Source organism: Diceros bicornis, chromosome 5 (assembly GCF_020826845.1).
Source record: "Diceros bicornis minor isolate mBicDic1 chromosome 5, mDicBic1.mat.cur, whole genome shotgun sequence".
Classification (NCBI taxonomy): domain Eukaryota; kingdom Metazoa; phylum Chordata; class Mammalia; order Perissodactyla; family Rhinocerotidae; genus Diceros; species Diceros bicornis.
Genome location: NC_080744.1, coordinates 48,327,011 through 48,347,910, shown reverse-complemented (window position 1 = coordinate 48,347,910; position 20,900 = coordinate 48,327,011). Strand labels below are relative to the sequence as shown.

Genomic DNA, 20,900 nt, shown 5'->3' with positions numbered 1-20,900 from the left:
GGTTGCAGCTGCTTGCAGAACTGGATGTAGAATCCAGAAAAGTAAGCTGTAGATTCCCTGACTGTAGAGGATAATCAAGACAAACACAAAAGACTGACTGTTATCTAATTCTGAGGCACATGAACTTCACCACCACAGTCCCTTAAGAGAATTACTTTGTTATGCTGTGAGCATTGCCCAGCATGATTCAGTAGTCTGGCGGCCATCCGCTCTGCATAATTGTTCAAGGCCTGCTAAGGGATTTCTGTGCCCATGTGCAGTAATTTAAGAGGCCAAAAAGTGAATAGTGCAGTTTTGCATGTATACAGATCAAAAAGACTGCCACATTTATCAGCTATTTAAAACATTCACATACCTAGATTTACTTGCTGATAAGAATCCCAGGTAGCTGAAGTTTTATTGTCTGGTTTTTTTTTTCTTTCTCATATTGTTTTCCGTATATAAATCATGTGTCTCCCATGAGATTGTTGTTGCTGGAAGCCATGGACGATCTCAAATTATGTTGGTATCCTCTTAGAGTGTTTTTTATAAACGTTGTTTCTTGACTAACATTGTATGTGATAGTGATCCAGTCATGTAGTGTTTTTCTTTTTCATTTCAGCATGTCTTCAAGTTGGAACAAGAGGAATATATGAAGGAACAAATTCCATGGACACTCATAGATTTTTATGATAATCAGCCTTGCATTAATCTTATAGAATCTAAACTGGGCATTTTAGATTTGTTGGATGAGGAATGCAAGGTAAGTATGATTTTCTGATTAAGTATAGTCTATCAAAATAGATATATCAAGGTCAGAAGGTATTTAAGCAGAGAATCGTTAGTATACAATGAGGTGCCATTATGGCAACAAGTAGGGGTCACCCTAACTTGCATTCTGAAGGGCCGCTAGACCCAAACAGTGCTAAATACGATTGAAACTAGGAGAATTTTCCTTCTGATTTCAGCTGATTCTAAGTTATGTGAAAAATTGACATTAGATACAACTACTACCAATTTTAGCCACTTTTGTTATCAATATACTTATATTTGGTACTTTTTGTTCAGTGGTATGATATATTTAAAGAAATGCAAGAAATTGAACAAAATATATTTTGAGTAATAGTTTTAAATATTTATAATTTAAAAATTGACTCTTTCTTTATTACTGATATATGTGGTAGGGAGGAGTTTTAGCTTTAATATTTGAAGATGCAGCATGTTGGAAAAATATTGGATCCCCAGCTTTACTGCTAACTGAGTGATCTTAGACAAATAATCTATCCTTTCTCTTAATTTCTCTTTACTTTATATGCCATAAGTTACAACTTATCGTAGGTTGATCCTCCTAAGCATCTAGATTTCCTACAACATTAAAAATGCATGTAATGAAAAGCCTCACTTGAAATTAAATAAAATGGAAATCAAAACAAAAATGGGATACTGCTTTTTACCTATTAGATAGGCAAGTTTAAATTGGGTAATACCAAATGAATATTTATTACATGTATACTCTTGATGAAGGGCATGAATTAGTACAAGGTATTTTAGAAGAAATTTGACAATATTCATCAAAATTGTAAATACATATACCTTTTGACCTAGAGTGGAACTGCTGGAAGTTCACTCTATGAATATACTTGCAAAAGTATTCAAGGTATATGTGTAACAGAACTCATTGTGGCAGTTTTCATAATAACAGAAATCAGTAACAACCTAGTGACCATTTATTCTTAATAATAGTACTTTTATTAAAAAGAAAAAAAATGCAAGGAGTTTATAGAACAATCCTATTTGTGTACATGCCCTTAAAGAAAGAAAGATAAAGAAGTTGGTGGAAATGGCGAGAGGAGACTACTCTCCATTTTATACCTTTCTGAATTATATAAATATTTCACTATGTGCAAATGTTACTTTTATTTAACAAATTAAAAACTACATGATAGTCATGATATTTCATCTTCATTTGTGAGGCTTTTGTTGTTTTACAAGCAAATCGAATATTTATTTGATGACTCCTGGTGTAGGCAGATTGAGTTTCCCAGAGACTGGACTGAGTCACCCATGGGAAGGTCTCAGTCATTGCTCTTTGTTAGTGATTGGTTTTTGGCATCTAAGAGAGAAATGTGAAAGGAATGAGCTCCTAAATTGAATGTAAAAGTTGTTAGGAAAAGCAAAAAATGGTCTCTTGGTTGATGCATCAGAAGAGTCTCAGAACAATATTCACCTTGTTTTCTTTCTTTCTTTCTAACCCTGAATGTAGATGCCTAAAGGTACAGATGACACTTGGGCCCAAAAATTGTACAACACACACTTGAACAAATGTGCACTCTTTGAAAAGCCCCGTCTATCAAATAAAGCTTTCATCATCCAACATTTTGCTGACAAGGTAAGAAAGCTTTATTATCTATTTTCATTTTGAATACTTAAGTTCAAAGAGGAAAAAAAGTCAATAATCAAGAGATAACGAATGCAAGCTTCAGCAAAGAAAAAAATGTTAAGGCCTTATTGGAAAGTGTTAGCTTGTTGGTTTTCTCTTCCTTTAACGTAAATGGAATCATATTTTGAAATAAATGAGCGTCCACAATCCTCTGTCTATAATTCTGAAATCCAAAAATCTCTGAAAACCAAAAGTCTTTTCATAATTCATTTAGTGGTTATTCCTGATCTCTGACCTGAACTAACATGAGGTTATTTATAGTCTTCATTTATCCCAGTTAGGCTGGATATTTACATATTTCAATGTAGAAATGTTAATGTGTTTGATTACAGATTGCTACCTCAGACTCTGCTGAAAAATTCTGAGTTCTAAAGCATAGCTGACCCCAAGGGCTTCAGAATAGAGATTGTGGACTTGTGTCACCCTCTGTGATTGATTCAGTGGGTCCCATTAACAATGCATGCACACTTGCTGCTTCACAAATTCTACAGTCTAATCAGAAAATCAAGAACCATGAGACAAATTTATATTTCAAGGAAGTTGTGGGATAGGCTTTGGGGTAAACTTCCCAGGGTCTCCTTCAGGAATTGAGGGCTTTCTGAGTCTACTTAATCCTAACTGGAAACCTTGAAATGACTTTAGGGCCACCTAAGGGCTTCTTGGTACAGGATGGGAAGCCCCTTGAGTGGTGGATGGCTGTTTTGGAGGCAGCGATAGTCCATTCTCGAATAGTTCCATTAACCAAATTGTACAGTATTTACCCAGCTTCCACCTCCATCCATCGTCAACTCGTCAACATTCTCTCTGTCAGACAGCCATTTGTTCCTTCTGATCCTCCCTCCCGCTTTAATCTCTTCTCTCCCTAGAGGAGATTTACTCCTCCCAGATGGCAAACTAGGTTAGAAGGCGATACATTGGGTCAGCCTTGGAGGAGCTCTCTTTGGCCAGCGTGGGAAAAAAGAATCAACTTCTTATGAGTCTGCTTACCCATAAATTGGGAGAGTCTTTTAGACCACAATTAATCAACACTACCACTGTTCCCTAGGAAAAACAATATTTGGAGAGTTTTACTCTAGAGTTAACATGCTTCTTACCAAGAATGGTGCTAGTTTCTTAGATAAAACTCAAAATGATACCACTTTGCTGAGAGCCAGTCATATAGCCTGAGTCTAATAAATATTTTTATTGTTGATGATAATATCTATTCAAAAGTTTTATTAGTTAAGGAGATTTGTCCATGTGTTTTCAGGTGGAATACCAATGTGAAGGCTTTCTGGAAAAGAATAAAGACACGGTTTTTGAAGAACAAATTAAAGTTCTTAAATCAAGCAAGGTAACCATGAATAGGCTTTCTCCACTCAGGATATATTCAATAAAATGTTACTTACTTAAGCAGTAGCTTTTTAACAATAATAACGATTTTTCTAACAAAATCAGCTTTACTGTTAGTTTTTTTTTTTTTAAGATTTTATTTATTTATTTTTTTCCCCCCAAAGCCCCAGTAGATAGTTGTATGTGATAGTTGCACATCCTTCTAGTTGCTGTATGTGGGACGCGGCCCCAGCATGGCCGGAGAAGCAGTGCCCTGGTGCGCGCCCGGGATCCGAACCCGGGCCGCCAGCACCGGAGCGCGCGCACTTAACCGCTAAGCCACGGGGCCGGCCCTACTGTTAGTTTTTAATTTATCAATACATAACACTTACTGTGTGTCAGGTCCTGTTTTAAATGCCTTATAAATGTTAACTCACTTAATCCTTATAATGCGGAGATATTATCATTACTCCCATTTACAGATGAGGGAACTGAGGCACAGAGACTTCATAGCTATTGAGTTTTCAAGCCAAATTAAAATCTAGACTGTCTGGCTCAGTTTGTGCTCCTAACCCCTATGCAATGTTGTCTTTCAGTTTTATGTGAAATAATTGCCTTCACAGCAGTTCTAGACTCTCATGTGCCTTTGTGAGAGACTGTGAGAGAAAACAGTTATTTGCTGTGTCATTTTGAAGGGAGATGCTAGAAACATGGCCTTATACATTCCATCCAGATGGAGGTTGATCTCTGGGTCATTGAGTGCAGTTTCAGGTGTGGCCCAAAGCACTTTGAAATTATTTTTCTTAGGCATAGATGCTAGAAACACAGCTTTCTAGTGGGGAAAGAATATTCCAGATTGCAAAGAACTATAATGGCTACACTAAATTGATATTTAGGTTGATCCCAGCCTCCACTCTTTGACTCTCATCATGAAAAGATAGGAGGGGAACATGGCTCACCTTCACCTTATAGTGAACAGAACAGAAAGTCAGTTACTTATTTTAGCAAAGTGAATCCTCAAATATTCAGTAAAAAACTAAAAATATTCATGTGAATTCTTCTGGATTACTGACCAGCACTTTTTGTTTTTCTGATTTCTTCAAAGACAATCCTTTTAACTTCAGTGGAATATTATATAAACATTTTAACTCTTGTGTTTGGAGTAAAAACTTTTACTTTCAATTATTTTGATAATAGAAAGATCACATAAAAACCAAATTACAGTTTTAACCCTCATAAAACAGTGAATCTAAGTATCTGTTGAAAAAGTCAGCTTTTTACATATCTTTATAGGCACTGGGCATTAATGCTTTATAGCATATAAAACTGATGTATAATAGAAAATTCCTTCAGAGTGCCAATCCCTGAGTATTATTCATTTAAATATTATAAATCATTTTGACTTATGAATAGTGATGAAAACCATGAAATTCTAGTGTTGCTATTCTGCCTAAGTAGTTGAGCTTAAATAGAACATTCACAGGTTCTCATTCCAGGTACCCATAATCAGTTGTGGTTTTATTCTGACTTAACTTTTCGGATTTGCTGGTGGATCCTTAATTATCAGAAAGTAGCAGTGCGTTCTGAGGAATCATTCGGAGAGCCTGCCCGTCTATGTAGTATTGTTGCAGTTGGAGTGGGAACAGTGTGTGAGTTACATAGCTTAAAGGCCTCCCCTGCTCCCAGTCAGTAGAAACCAAATCTGAGGGTGTGAACTTTATATTTTAATTTCTCTGCACCTGATAGGAAGCAAGGGTAGCATGGTGTTGATTTGTTCTCTTGGAAGTACTAATTTTAGAAGATTAATCATTGTGTTATGTGTTTTGAATAGAATTATTTTTGTGGTAATACAGTGTGGGGTTGTGTTTGTGTGTGTATGTGTTTTGTCTTGTTTTTTTTTAAATTTTGCAGTCTCTAGCCAAATTTACAACTTTAGAAGGAATTAAAGTATTATAAACTCACCGTAAGTTGTCAGAGTTTATATTTTTCCATCATGAAGAAATCTTCTGTTGCCACATCTAATACCAGGAAGCACATAAATGAATTGCAACTTGACTAAATATTACTAAATTGCAACTCTATCAAATATCATTAAAAAGAGTTATAACCCATACTTCCCATGTTGCTAATTGATGAGGGGAAGCACAGTTCATCTACTGAGTTTATGCCTCAGATCTCTCATCTATAAAATAGAATCATGATAGTATCTACTTTAAAGGGTTGTTGTGAGGATTAAATAGGTTGTATTAAGCCCTTAGAACAGTACTTCATGCATAAAAAGCTCTTAGTGAATAATGGTGTTGTTACTGAGATGATTTCCCACATCTTCCTCAAGTTGTTACTTGGATTCTTCTGTTTTCTTGAATACTATTTCCTAGACATATAAGTTCAGTGTTAAGCAGTTCAAAGCCCTGTCTTAAGAATAGACAGATCAAAGAAACAAGATGGAATGTCCAGGTGTATCTACCTACTTATATATCTGTTTGTCTGCTTATATGTCTATCTCTCTTTAAATAAAGTTGACATCCACAGTCAGCAGGGAATGGATAGATTCTTCAATAAATGATTTAAGAAAATTGGAAATTTGGCAAGGTAAACAAGATACATAAGATAGGCAGAGGTCCCTGCTCTGGTGGGGAGTTAGGCAATTACCACTTAATCAAATATTTAGATAGTATGTCATAAAGTGGTTAAGTGCTACAAAGACAGGGTAGAGAGTGACTAAGCTTGGGCAGGGGTGAGGTCTGTATTAGCTGGGGTGGTCAGGGAAGTCTCTTTGAGGAAGTGACATTTAGGCTGTACCCTGAATAATGGGAGACAGCCATGTCAAGGCAGTTGGAAGAGCAGGTGAGGAGCACTGAGACTGTATAAGCTGATCCTGGTTAAGGTTCAAAAAGAAGACCAGTGTGGCTGGAGCGTGGTAGGTGAATAGGATGTGTTGGATGATAGACAGGGGCCACTTTCTGGAGGGAAGTGTGATAGAGAGTGTGGGTTTTATTCCTGTTGCAGTGGAAACTCGGGAAGGTTTTCATATGGGGAATCATATGCTGCTGTGTGGAGATGTAGTTAGGGGGTTTGGAGATGGGGCAGTAGTGATCTAGGGGAGGGAGATGGTGGACTGAGATACTGAGATGATAGTGGAGATAGCAGATAGGAGATAATTTGTGGGTAGAGTTGACAGGTCTTGTTGGTGGATTGGGTATGGAGAGTGAAGTCTTGGGAGAAATTGAGGATGACTTCCATGGTTTTGACCTGAGATACTGGATGGATGATGGTGCCATTTACTGAGGTAAAGACTTAACAAAAGATCAGGCTTTGGGAGAAAGATCAAGAGTTCTATCTTGGACATGTTTTGCCTGAGATGGCAGTTAGATAGTCAAGTGGACATGTCATATAAGAAGTTGGAAGTGAAAGTCAGCAGGTGAGGAGGAATGTCAGAGTAGGTGATATAAATTTGGTAGTCTTTAGAACTAGATGGTATTTAAAGCAGTGGGACTGGATGAGATTGCTTAGGGAGAGCAAATAGCTAAAAAATAGTAGAGAGTAAGGCCAGAGTCTTTAGGCATTCTAACTTTTAGAGGCTGTCCTGAGGAAGAACCAGCAAAGAAGTCTGAGAAAAATGGCCCAAAGGAAGCTGGGACACTGCCGAAAAAAGAAATTGCAGAGCAGTTTCTAATAAAACAATGTAAAATGTACTTTTTTTTTTTTTTTAAGAAAACTCAATGAGAGAATTTTTAATTCATAATTTCCATGAAGAGGAAGCCACACAGAAGTACATATGCATATATATGTGTATGTATACTGAACTTTGAACACTAAGCAGTTTTCTGGTAGATATTGTAGATATTAAGTTAAATTGTAGCACCTAGTGGTGAATATGATATTGCAGCCCAACTCTATTAACTATTTCACACAGAAGAGAGAAAAACAAAGTTTAGGTAGGCATTGTTAATGTAAAGCTGGCAGTTTATTTGAGAATGATAGAATAGCATAAACAAAATTCTCAAGTACTTGGCCTGTCATTGAATAGCCTGGCATCTTAACCCCGTGCTGAGTTTTCAAATCAAATGTATTAGGAACTCTTATTTTTCCCCTTAACATTGTAATACGAGATAATGGTAAAATATTTTTTTCCTCTTTATAGCCAGCCAAGCTAGAATATATTATTTATTCTGTAAAGCAAGGGATACATTCATTTGTGTAGCAAGCAACCATTATTGGTATGTTATGTATTACAATTTGTTATTATACATCATGAATTATTTCCTAAATTATCCTTATAATTGATATACCCATTAAGAGCAAATGAAATTATCTGACTTTAGTTTTTAATGAAAGAATTCTCCTAAGAATATTATTTCTTCTGGTCATAGTCTGGGATTATTAGACAAATAATTGATAGTTGCAATTATAATTTTACTAATAAGAAGGATTTATTTTATTTATATGGAATGTGGCACTGTTGAAAAGATATGTACACATATCAAGATGTTCCTGTGGATTAGTTTGAAGTTTCTTTTGTTCTGTAAAATTTCTCCCAACTGTATTGACTAATACTGTCCACCCACTTATTAAGTACCAGATCTTTTAATAGTTTTTCATATTGCTAACCTGGTAGAACACAAAATTGATTACAAGAATTATGCAATCAAGTTATAAATCCCTTGAAAACAAATATAAAAGATTACAGGATAAAGGCAGGGATTTTACCTTTTTTCCTATAATCCAAGTTATTTTCTAAAAATTATTATTAATTTATGATTGTTTTTTAATCTTATAATACTGTAGAACTAGCTTGTGACACCCTGCCTGCTGAGGTTTTCAGTGATATGTTTTTAGCTGGTGCTCACCATTTGAATTAGTGAGTAGACAAATGAAGCATGATGATAAAACATTTTGTGGAACTTCGGTAACAAGATAGGACTTTCAATTAGTATTTTGCTCATAAAATAATGATAATTCAAAGGCAGTAATATGTTTAGAGTGGCCATTTCCTGTGGATTAGGAGTTCAAATCTTAGTGGAGTAGTTTTGATTTTGTTTCCCCCAAACATGGTTGTAGAATTATTGCATTTTTCCACCTATATTTTTGTAGCATTTATGTCACCTTCCTCTCATATTTTTGACTTCTAACACAGATATTGATTATTTCTGGACTGTTGAAAGGCATTACTTAGGGAAGGGAATCACTATGGACTGCAAATCTTCATAATGTTTCTGTGAAGGTTTATATTTGAGTTTGAGTTTAGAGTGTAATTTCCTTTTACTGTTTCTGACTCAGTTTAAGATGCTACTAGAATTATTTCAAGATGATGAGAAGGCCATCAGTCCAACCTCAGCCACCTCTTCAGGGCGTGTGCCCCTCACCCGCACTCCTGCAAAGCCCACCAAAGGCAGACCAGGCCAGATGGCCAAAGAACACAAGAAAACCGTGGGGCACCAGGTGAGTTCAGGGAGCCGCTGCCGCGGGACTCCTTCCTCTCTGGCTCAGCTGAAGCCTCAGATCTTCCTTGTCAGCCTCGCACTTGGGGCCCTCAGGTGAGGAGAGGCTACAACTTTGACTGTGAGAACAGGTATCACCATATACTCTTACTCCTTTGCTCAATGTCTTAATTCTTCTAGTGCATATCCTCCCTCACAGACCACTGCTGCTTTTATTTTGTTCTCTGATTGTTTCCTCTCTGGGTTGTAGAGGAAACTCTCGCATCAGCTCCTTCAGCGCAAGAACGGTGCCCTCTCCTTTCTGTGATGGCTTGGGCACTGTGGGAAGTAGGAAACATTACACACATGCTTAGCGCCTGCACAAGGGCTGGGGCTTTGGATGGGAGGCTGAGTGCTAGTCAGCTTGTTTTCCTATGTGTGGGACCCTGTGCCCAGTGCAGATAGGAAGCAGGGCCTGACAGGTCCACAGCCTCTGGTCCCGATTCCGTGTCCCTAATGGAAACCCCACCCTGGCTGTACTCTCCCATTCTCCCACACATTTCCTGTACTCTTTTAAGTCCTTTGCTACCTTTTTCAGTATCTTACAGCAAAATTCCGTTGTACATGATTCAATGGCCTTAATATTCTTAAAGTGAGGTTATATTTTTAGTGAAAATTCTGAGCTCACAGTAGAAAGCTACAAAAACCTGTAGTAAAAAGGGGCAGGAAGAGTGAACTCTAAATGAGGGACTTGGGTGATAATGATGTGTCAGAGTAGGTTCCTCAATTGTTACAAATGTACTGCTCTGGTGGGGGCTGTTGATAATGGTGGAGGCTGTGCCTGTGTGGGGACAGGGGTTTATGGGAAATCCCTGTACCTTCTGTTCACTTTTGCTGTGAACCCAAAATTGCTCTAAAAAAATGAAGTCTATAAAAAGGGGGATGGAGTTGTGTGGGGAGAGTGAATGTAAGCATGTAAATGGTAGAGTTAAAGCAAATTTTAACCTAAAGCCCTAGCATTCTTGTTCAGTAGCAGCTCCCCTTCTGAGGGTGGGTCAAGTTCATAGGTGGCAAAGTCATCTCCACTAGTGTCGTTGGAAGAAAAATTTAAATTGTTTTACATCATCTTTGACTTTGACAAAACCTTGATGTTCTTTTCTGCTCTTTTTCATGCAGTTCCGAAACTCCCTCCACCTGCTTATGGAGACCCTGAATGCCACTACCCCTCACTATGTGCGCTGTATTAAACCTAATGACTTCAAGTTCCCATTCACGTGAGTATTTCTCAGCTACTGATTAAAAAGTGTCCCGATCTCATAAGGATTACCAAACCAACAGAAGGAAAAAACACTGGGGTAAATCTTCATGTCTTGTAGAGGGAAACTACTAGTTAATAGAATTTTTTCAGTTTTTGTTCCCTTTTGAGAATGTGAGAACAAAGTAACAGTTGGCCTTCTGAAGATTTTAAAAGTTGAGATCAACCAAGCATTCCTAGTTCTGTTTTCTGTTTTGAATTTACTTCAGTTCAAGATCTTTCTGGTATTTTGTTAATTTGGGCACTAGTTAAACCCAGAGCTGATGGGATAAGGCTGCTTAAGTGAAGACTCACAGTTATCCCTGCTACTTGCCAACTGTTGAAACCATCAGAGAATGTCTCCTTTTACAAACATCTTGTACTGCTTCAAATACCATGCTTGAGGGAGAATGAATCTTTTTGGAGGTTTTTTGTGAAAATGGAAAGATTTCTCTAATTTTGGAAGTAATGCATGCACATTGTAAAAACAACTTCTAGGAAAAAATGAAAAAATGTCCATCATACCCAGAGAAATAACTGGTATTAACTGGTATAGATCCTTCTTAATGAACCAACATCCCTTCCTTCCCTGCTCCATGTGTGTTTGTGTGTGTGTGTGTGTGTTTGTATGTGTGTGTGAGAGAAAGAGACATTAACAAAAGGGAGGGGCTCATGCTGTAATTGCTGTTTTGTATCTGCTTTTGACTTAATAAATTATGAATGCTTTCCATGTTAGTAAATAAAAATCCACATCATCATTTTAATGGCTACGTAGTATCCCATTGTATAGACATACCATAATTTATTTAAATTTTTCCCTGTTGATAGCCATATAGGTTATTCCACCAATGCTATGCAAAACATCTTTTGCCAAACATTTTTGTATATTTGCCTGATTATCTCCCTAGGATAATGTATTTCTAGAAGTGGATTTTGGGAATCGTAGACTAGGCACATTTACCAAAGGTTGTAAGAACTCCCACTCCACCGTGTGTGAGCGTTCGTTTCCCTCCACTCTGCCACTCGTACCCTCTAGAGAGTCTGCCTTAGACTGCAGGGCAGTTCTGAAAGACTGTTATATCCTCCTCGTTGCCAAGAAGCCCTTTCTGGAGAAAGTGGGAGGCAGGAAGAAGCTGCCAGGCCCTGGGCCATGTCCTGGACAACCCTAGGAGCCATTACCTGCCAACCCCATCTCCCACCACCAACAGAACACCTGAGAGGATAGCGCAGCAGAAAGCTTGGATAGGTCAGTCAGAGCAGTGATCAACCGGCAAGGGGCAGACCTTGCTACTTCCTCTTTTTGTGTCAATTTAACATTAAGATGCCATTTGTCTAGAATGAAATAAACATAAAGTATATAAAATATAATAGAAAATGAAACTTTTTGATTGATGTGGACAATATAAATGCTTAGTATGTACACACTGAGTTGAATAGCTTTTAGAACACTAATTATTTTTTTAAAAAACAACCGAATGGTGGCCGGCCCAGTGGTGTGGTCATGAAGTTTGTGTGCTCCACTTTGGCGGCCTGGGGTTTGTGGGTTCGGATCCTGGGCATGGACCTACATACCACTCATCAGCCATGCTGTGGCAGTGACCCACATACAAAATAGAGGAAGATTGGCACAGATGTCAGCTCAGGGGCAATCTTCCTCAAGCAAAAATAGGAAGATTGGCAACAAATGTTAGCTCAGGACGAATCTTCCTCACCAAAAATAAATAAATAAATAACTGAATGGGGCATACTTAATTTGTCCTTCTTGTTAGAGAAGTCTCCAGGGCTGGCCAGTCTTTATTCTGGGGGAGCTATATATGGTAAGTTAACTAATTATGGGAACAGCTAGTCAGGCCAAGCCATGTAATGACTGTGGGCAAAGTGCAGAGTTTTTTTGTTTTTTTTTTTTAATATACTTAATGATATTTCTTATAAGTTTGTGGTATGACCCACAGATAATGTTTATGGCTGTTTATTTTTGCTGCTAGTTGTCTCCCCTGACTCCCACACGGAGTTTTTCATTTTGATCATTGCTCAGACTTTGGAATGCTTTCTTTTCTAATTTATTCATTTGGTTCTTTACAGAAGAATATAATCTGTGGACTGAGGAGAGTAGGTTGTGGCTACAGCCAGGCTTCTTTGTGTATTGATGATTTTCATTTTTATGTGTAGGTTTGATGAGAAGAGGGCAGTGCAGCAGCTGAGAGCGTGTGGTGTCCTGGAAACCATCCGAATCAGCGCAGCAGGTTTCCCCTCACGGTGAGGTTTCTACTTCTTTAGATAAGCTGACGTGTGTTTCTTTCTTTTTTTTTTTTTTTTTAATTTTTCTTTTTATATTGTGAAATTTTGTTGTACATTACTGTTTGTCAGTCACCATATAAGTGCGTCCCTCCACCCCTTGTGCCCAGCCCCACCCCCTAGCCCCTGGTAACCACCATAGAGTTGTATCTGTGCGTGTGTGGGTTTATCTTCCACATGTGAGTGAAATCATGCCCTGTTTGTCTTTCTCTTTCTGGCTTATTTCACTTAACATAATACCCTCCAGGTCCATCCATGTTGTTGCAAATGGGACGATTTTGTCTTACTTTATGGCTGAGTAGTATTCCATGGTCTATATATACCACATCTTCTTTATCCATTCATCAGTCGAGGGACATTTGGGTTGCTTCCATGCCTTGACTGTAGTGAATAATGCTGCGATGAACATAGGGGTGCATAAGCCTCTTTGGATTGTTGATTTCAGGTTCGTTGGGTAGATACCCGGTAGTGGGATAGCTGGATCATAAGGTATTTCTATTTTTAATTTTTTGAGGAATCTCCATACTGTTTTCCATAGAGGCTGCGCCAGTTTGCATTCCCACTAGCAGTGGATTAGGGTTCCCATTTCTTCACAGCCTCTCCAGCGTTTGTTGCTTTTTGTTTTGGTGATTATAGCCATTCTAACGGATGTAAGGTGATATCTTAGTGTGGTTTTGATTTGCATTTCCCTGATGATTAGTGATGTTGAGCATCTTTTCATGTGCCTGTTGGCCATCTGTATATCTTCTTTGGAGAAGTGTCTGTTCATTTCCTCTGCCTATTTTTTGATTGGGTTGTTTGTTTTTTTGTTATTCAGTTGTGTGAGTTCTTTATATATCATGGAGATTAATCCCTTGTCAGATATATGGTTTGCAAATATTTTTTCCCAGCTGGTGGGTTCCCTATTCATTTTGATCCTGGTTTCATTTGCCTTGTAGAAGCTCTTTAATCTGATGAAGTCCCACTTGTTTGTTTTTTCTTTTGTTTCCCTTGTCTGAGTAGATGTGGAATTCAAAGAGATCCCTTATGGCTGATGGCGAGTAGTGTACTACCTATATTTTCCTCCAGGAGTTTTATAGTGTCACGTCTCACCTTCAGGTCTTTGATCCATTTTGAGTTAATTTTTGTGTATGGTGAAAGAAGGTGGTCTACTTTCATTCTTTTGCAAGTGGCTGTCCAGTTTTCCCAGCACCATTTATTGAAGAGACTTTTCTTTCTCCACTGTATGTCCTTAGCTACTTTGTCAAAGATTAGCTGCCCATAGATACGAGGTTTTATTTCTGGACTTCTGTTCCATTGATCTGTGTGTTTGTTTTTGTACCAGTACCATACTGTTTTAATTACTATCACTTTGTAGTATGTTTTGAAGTCAGGGATTGTGATGCCTCCAGCCTTGTTGTTCTTTTTCAGGATTGCTTTAGCTATACGGGGTCTTTTGTTGCCCCATGTGAATGTTAGTATTCTTTGTTCTATTTCTGTGAAGAATGTCCTTGGGATTCTGATTGGGATTGCATTGAATCTGTAGATTGCTTTAGGTAGTATGGACATTTTAACTATGTTTATTCTTCCAATCCAAGTGCCTGGAATATTTTTCCATTTGTTTATGTCATCATTGATTTCACTCAATAATGTCTTATAGTTTTCATTGTATAGATCTTTTGCTTCCTTGGTTAAATTTACTCCTAGATATTTTATTCTTTTTGTTGCAATTGCAAATAGGATTGTCTTCTTGAGTTCTCTTTCTGTTAGTTCGTTGTTGGTATATAGAAATGCAACTGATTTCTGTAAGTTGATTTTGTACCCTGCCACTTGGCTGTGGTTGTTGATTATTTCTAATAGTTTTCCAATGGATTCTTTAGGGTTTCTATATATAAGATCATATCATCTGCAAACAGTGAGAGTTTCACTTCTTCGTTGCCTATTTGGATTCCTTTTATTCCTTTTTCTTGCCTAATCGCTCTGGCCAAAACCTCCAGTACTGTGTTGAATAAGAGTGGCGAGAGTGGGCACCCTTGTCTTGTCCCTGTATTCAGAGGGATGGCTTTCAGTTTTTCCCATTGAGTATGATGTTGGCTGTGGGTTTGTCATATATGGCATTTATTATGTTAAGGTACTTTCCTTCTATACCCATTTTGTTGAGAGTTTTTATCATAAATGGATGTTGGATCTTGTCAAAAGCCTTCTCTGCATCTATTGAGATGATCATATGGTTTTTATTCCTCGTTTTGTTAATGTGGTGTATCACATTGATTGCTTTGTGGATGTTGAACCATCCCTGTGTCCCTGGTATAAATCCCACTTGATCGTGGTGTATGATCTTTTTAATGTATTGCTGTATTCGGTTTGCCAATATTTTGTTGAGGATTTTTGCATCTGTATTCATCAGGGATATTGATCTGTAGTTTTCCTTCTTAGTATTGTCTTTGCCTGGCTTTGGTATCAAGGTGATGTTCGCCTTGTAGAATGCGTTGGGAAGTGTTCCATCTTCCTCTATTTTTTGGAATAGTTTGAGAAGGATACGTATTAAGTCTTCTTTGAATGTTTGGTAAAATTCTCCAGAGAAGCCATCTGGTCCTGGCCTTTTATTTTTTGGGAGGTTTTTGATTACTGTTTCAATCTCTTTACTTGTGATTAGTCTATTCAGGTTCTCTATTTCTTCTTGATTCAGTTTTGGGAGGTTGTATGAGTCTAGGAATTTATCAATTTCTTCTAGATTGTCCAATTTGTTGGCATATAGTTTTTCATAGTATTCTCTTATAATCTTTTGTATTTCTGTGGTATCTGTTGTAATTTCTCCTTTTTCATTTCTAATTTTATTTATTTGAGCCTCCTTTCTTTTTTTCTTGGTGAGTCTGGCTAAGAGTTTGTCAATTTTGTTTATCTTCTCAAAGAACCAGCTCTTTGTTTCATTGATCCTTTCTACTGTTTTTTTAATTTCAATTTCATTTATTTCTGCTCTGATTTTTATTATTTCCCTCCTTCTGCTGACTTGAGGCTTTGTTTGTTCCTCTTTTTCTAATTCTGTTAGGCGTAGTTTGAGGTTGCTTATTTGGGCTTTTTCTTGTTTGTTAAGGTGGGCCTGTATTGCTATGAGTTTCCCTCTCAAGACCGCGTTTGCTGTATCTCATATGAGTTGGTACGGTGTATTTTCATTTTCATTTGTCTTCAGATATGCTTTGATTTTTCCTTTAATTTCATCAATGATCTAATGGTGGTTTAGTAGCATGTTGTTAAGTCTCCACAGCTTTGTCACTTTCCTGGTTTTTTCCTTGTAGTTGATTTCTAACTTCATGGCATTATGGTCTGAAAAGATGCTTGTTGTGATTTCAGTCTTCTTAAATTTATATAAGCATGCCTTGTTTCCCAACATATAGTCTATTCTTGAGAATGTTCCATGCGCGCTTGAGAAGAATGTGTAATCTGCTGTGTTTGGATGGAGTGCTCTGTATATGTCTATTAAGTCCATTTCATCTAGTTTTTCATTTAGGTCCATTATTTCCTTATTTATTTTCTGTCTGGATGATCTGTCCGTTGATGAGAGTGGGGTGTTAAGATCCCCTACTATTATTGTGTTGTTGTTAATATCTCCTTTTAGGTTTGTTAATAGTTGCTTTATGTACCTTGGTGCTCCTGTATTGGGTGCATATATATTTAAAAGTGATATGTCTTCTTGGTGGAGTGTCCCTTTTATCATTATATAATGCCCCTCTTTGTCTCTTATTACCTGTTTTGTCTTGAAGTCAACTTTGTCTGATATAAGTATGGCAACACCTGCTTTCTTTTGTTTGCCATTAGCTTGGAGTATTGTCTTCCATCCTTTTGCTCTGAGCCTGTGTTTGTCTTTAGAGCTGAGATGTGTTTCCTGGAGGCAGCATATTGTTGGGTCTTGTTTTTTAATCCATCCCACCACTCTGTGTCTTTTGATTAGAGAGTTCAGTCCATTTACATTTAGGGTAATTATTGTTATATGGGGCTTGTTGTTATTTTATCACTCTTTTTCTGGTTCTTTTGCATTTCTTTTGTTTCTTGTCCCATGTGTTTCGGACTACCAATGCAGTTTGGTTGTTCTGTATGGGGGTTCTCTTAGTTTTCTCTTTCTTTATCGTCTGTGATTCCGTTCTGATTATTTGGTTAGTGGTTTCCGTGAGGTTTGTATAAAAAATCTCGTGGATGTGATAGTCCCTTTTTTGACGGCCTCTTATTCCCTTAGACTAAGTCGATTCGATCCCTTTCCTCTTCCCCTTCTATGTTATTGTTGGCACATCTTATTCCTTCTTGTGTTGTGAGTTCGTGTTTAACATGATGAGGTTATATTTATGCTTGGTGCTTACCTTCCCTTGATCTTTGGTTTTATAATTAAGTGTTTGCTAATCTATTTTGATATAGCACTGCAATTTTTCTGGTTTTGTCGACCTATTTTCTTCCTCGTTCAAAACCTTGAATCCCCTTTCTCTTTTTTTCCTCAGGGATGAGGGCCTTCTTGAGCAATTCTTGTAGTGGGGGTCTTGTGGCAATGAACTCCCTTAGCTTTTGTTTATCTGGGATAGTTGTTATTTCTCCATCATATCTGAAGGATATTTTTGCTAGATAGAGTATTCTTGGCTGAAAGTTTTTGTCCTTTGGAATTTTGAATATGTCGTTCCACTCTCTCCTAGCCTGTAAATTTTCTGCCGAGAAATCGGCTGAGAGCCTGATAAGAAATCCTTTGTATGTTATTTTCTTTTTGTCTAGCTGCCCTTAATATTTTTTCTTTGTCGTTGACTTTTGCCAGCTTTACTACTATATGCCTTGGAGAGGGTCTTTTCATGTTGATATATTTAGGAGAGCTATTGATTTCATTCACTGGTATTTCTAGCTCCTTCCCCAGGTTTGGGAAGTTCTCAGATATTATTTCTTTGAACAAGTTCTCTGCTTCTTTTTCCTTCTCTTCTCCCTCTGGAATACCTATAATCCTTATGTTGGATTTCCTAATTGAGTCGGATATTTCTTGGAGAGTTTCTTCATTTCTTTTTAGTCTTAGTTCTCTTTCCTCCTCCATCTGGAGCACTTCTGTATTGCTGTCCTCAATATTGCTAATTCTTTCCTCCATATTGTCAGCTCTAGTGCTTAAGGCTTCCAGATTTGTCTTTATCTCCTCTATTGTGTTTTTCATCTCTAAGATTTCTGATTTTTTTTTTTTTATAGATTCAATCTCTTTTGTGAAGAACTTTCACTGAATTGTCTGTCTGTGTTTTCTTGTATTTCATTAAGCTTTTTTATGATGGCTATTTTGAATTCTCTGTCATTAAGGTTACACATTTCTGTGCTTTCCGGGTTGACTTCTGGGTGCTTGTCATTTTCCTTTTGGTCTGGAGATTTAATATATTTTTGCATGGTGCCTGTTGGTGTTGGCTTACCTTTCCTCATAGTGAAAATATATGGTCTCAGTTTCTGCTGCTGCTGGGTGGGTGTCAAGGGCTGTGTATTCTGGCCCGCCTCAATCTGTGGGCACTCTTCTCGGCCCCTGGCTGATCTATGGTATGGCTGAGTGGAGGCTGCTTGGGGGGAAGTGTGGAAACAGCTGGAGCTGGAGCGTAGCTAGGCCGAAGCAGCTGGGGCTTGGGTGTGGGTGGGTTGAAGCAGCTGCCGCTGAAGTGCCGCGGGGCCAAAGAAGCTGGACCCTGGAGTGCGGTGGGCCAAAGAAGGAAGAGCTGGAGTGCCGCTGGGCCAAAGAAGCTGGAACTGGAGTGCACTGGGCTGAAGAAGGAGGAGCTGGAGTACCGCTGGGCTGAAGAAGCTGGAACTGGAGTGCACTGGGCCAACGAAGGGGGAGCTGGAGTGCCGCTGGGCCAAAGAAGCCAGAACTGGAGTGCGCTGGGCCAAAGAAGCTGGAACTGTAGTGCACTCGGCCAAAGAAGCTGGAACTGGAGTGTGCTGGGCTGAAGAAGGAGGAACTGGAGCGCCGCTGGGCCGAAGAAGACGGAACTGGAGTGCGCTGGGCCAAAGAAGCTGGAACTGGAGTGCACTCGGCCAAAGAAGCTGGAACTGGAGTGTGCTGGGCCGAAGAAGGAGGAGCTGGAGCGCCGCTGGGCCAAAGAAGCTGAGACTGGAGTGCGGTGGGCCGAAGTTGCTGGCGCCAAGTCAGCTGGAGCCTGTGCACAGGCCAATCTGAAGCACCTGGAGCCAGGGGAAGGGGGCAGGGTCAAGCTGAAGGACCTGGGGGCAGGGCATGTTCCAGCCAAAAGAGCTGGGTCCATGGCACAGTGGAGCCGGGGAAGCTGGGGCCGTGGCTTGGTCCAGCTGGAGCAGCTGGGGCTATGGTGTGGTGGCGACTAAGCTGCCACTGCCTCTGGTGCGGGGGTGCAGGCTCGCCCCATTGCTGGTCGGGCTGGGTGCCTGGGGGCCGCTGCCTCTGGGGACGGGGCTGAGCTGAAGCGCCACTGTGCTGAAGTACCAGTCAGGTGGGCCAGGTTGGAGAGGGGCGCTTACTTTCGCCTCCCGGATCTCAGAGGTTTCTCGCCTTGCTGTCGCTCTCTGCTCTCCTGAGGGGCTAGCTTGTTGAAACTACCCTTGCAACAGTTTTGCTCCCTCCATAGGGGGATCCCCTCTGGCTTTGAGGGGTCTTGGAGAGCACCATTTTTCACGAGGTGAGCCGCCCCTCCGCCTCCTCTGAGAGCCGCGTGGTCTCAGTCTCTAGGTCGCAGTCCTTGGGGAAGGAAGAGAGCTCCTCTTACCTCCTTCCACTTTGGAGATTCCAGCACCTCAGTCCTCGGGTGTACAGCTGCCTGGGTGCCTCACATGTCCCCTGTGTTGTGTGAATAGCTTCTCTTGGAATATGAATGTCCTTTTTGTTGTGTCTTAGAGGGGGAGACTTCAACGGGGGACGCTCACTCCGCCATGATGCTGACGTCAAGCCCGTGTGTTTCTTTTTGTAGGTGGACTTACCAAGAATTTTTCAGCCGCTACCGTGTCCTAATGAAGCAAAAAGATGTGCTGAGTGACAGAAAGCAAACATGCAAGAATGTATTAGAGAAACTGATACTGGTGAGAAGATTTTCACTTACCTTTATCTGAACAGATATTGGCCAAAGGCCTTTTGATTGTAACGTTTGAAAGCCCTGGGAACATCCAAATACCACTAATCCAGATTATTTGGGAGTAGGGGGGTGGAGGGGCACACTGTCTTGGAGGTCGAGGCTCACTGTATTTAGGATGTTAGGATGATGGTCCACTATAAGGAAACAGGATGGCGAGGCCTGGACCCACCCTTAAGACACATTCTTTTTAGAGTTTGATCATTATCAATAAAAATTCACCTAGTACTTACCTATGGAAGACACCAAGCCAGATGCTGTGTGATTAAGAAAAAATAAGTCTTGGGGCCGGCCTTGGTGGCATAGTGGTTGAGTTCATGTGCCCCCTTCAGCAGCCCAGGGTTCGCTGCTTTGGATCCCAGGCATGGACCTGTGCACTGCTTATCAAGCCGTGCTGTGGCAGAGTCCCATATAAAATAGAGGAGGGTGGGCACAGATGTTGGCCCAGGGCCAGTCTTCCTCAGCAAAAAGAGGAGGATTGGCAACGGATGTTAGCTCAGGGCTGATCTTCCTCACAAAAAAAAAAAAGAAAAAAGAAGTCTTGTAACATAGTCTATCTTGGAAATTAATGCGTTTTAAAGATAAATATAATATACTTTAATGTCTATCAATGCTGAGTGAATGAGACACAAGAAGTCAGAGAAAGGCAAAGCCACATCCGCTATGGGAAGGAGGAACAACTTCATGGAAGACATGGGTTTTGAGTCAGGCTTTGAAGAACGGGTTAGATTGTATAAAAGTGGAAGAATATTCTACTAGGGAGCAAGGTATGAAGAAGTAGGAAAGCATAGAGTTTGCTCAGAAAACAGTAGTTTTTTTGCAGTGCAAGATTCCTGTGTGGGACAGCGGGGAAATGGTTAGGAAGTATAGGCTGGTGTTTGGAGAGTCTTGCTGCCAAGCCAAGGAGTGCTCAAACTTTAGAATGTGTCAGTCACCTGGAGGGCCTGTTAACACAGATTGCTGGACCCCACCCAAGTTAGTAGGTCTGGAGTGAGGCTAGGAATTTGCATTTCCAACAATTGCATTCCCAGGTGGTGCTGATGCTCGTCTGAGGACTACACTTTTAAGAACCACTGACCTAGGTTATG

The 20,900-nt window shown here is 39.6% G+C and overlaps 1 protein-coding gene across 4 annotated transcripts in view; it reads left to right on the top strand.

Moving 5' to 3' along the window:
• The window catches only part of MYO5A (myosin VA), a 194,350-nt gene that overhangs the window by 100,782 nt on the left and 72,668 nt on the right, over positions 1-20,900 (top strand). For all 4 annotated transcript variants that reach the window (XM_058541598.1, XM_058541600.1, XM_058541597.1 and 1 more), the window contains 7 exons: positions 602-742; positions 2,243-2,368; positions 3,669-3,752; positions 9,011-9,172; positions 10,327-10,424; positions 12,614-12,700; positions 19,654-19,762. In XM_058541598.1, the coding sequence (XP_058397581.1) occupies positions 602-742; positions 2,243-2,368; positions 3,669-3,752; positions 9,011-9,172; positions 10,327-10,424; positions 12,614-12,700; positions 19,654-19,762 (807 nt within the window). The remainder of the gene's footprint in view (positions 1-601; positions 743-2,242; positions 2,369-3,668; positions 3,753-9,010; positions 9,173-10,326; positions 10,425-12,613; positions 12,701-19,653; positions 19,763-20,900) is intronic.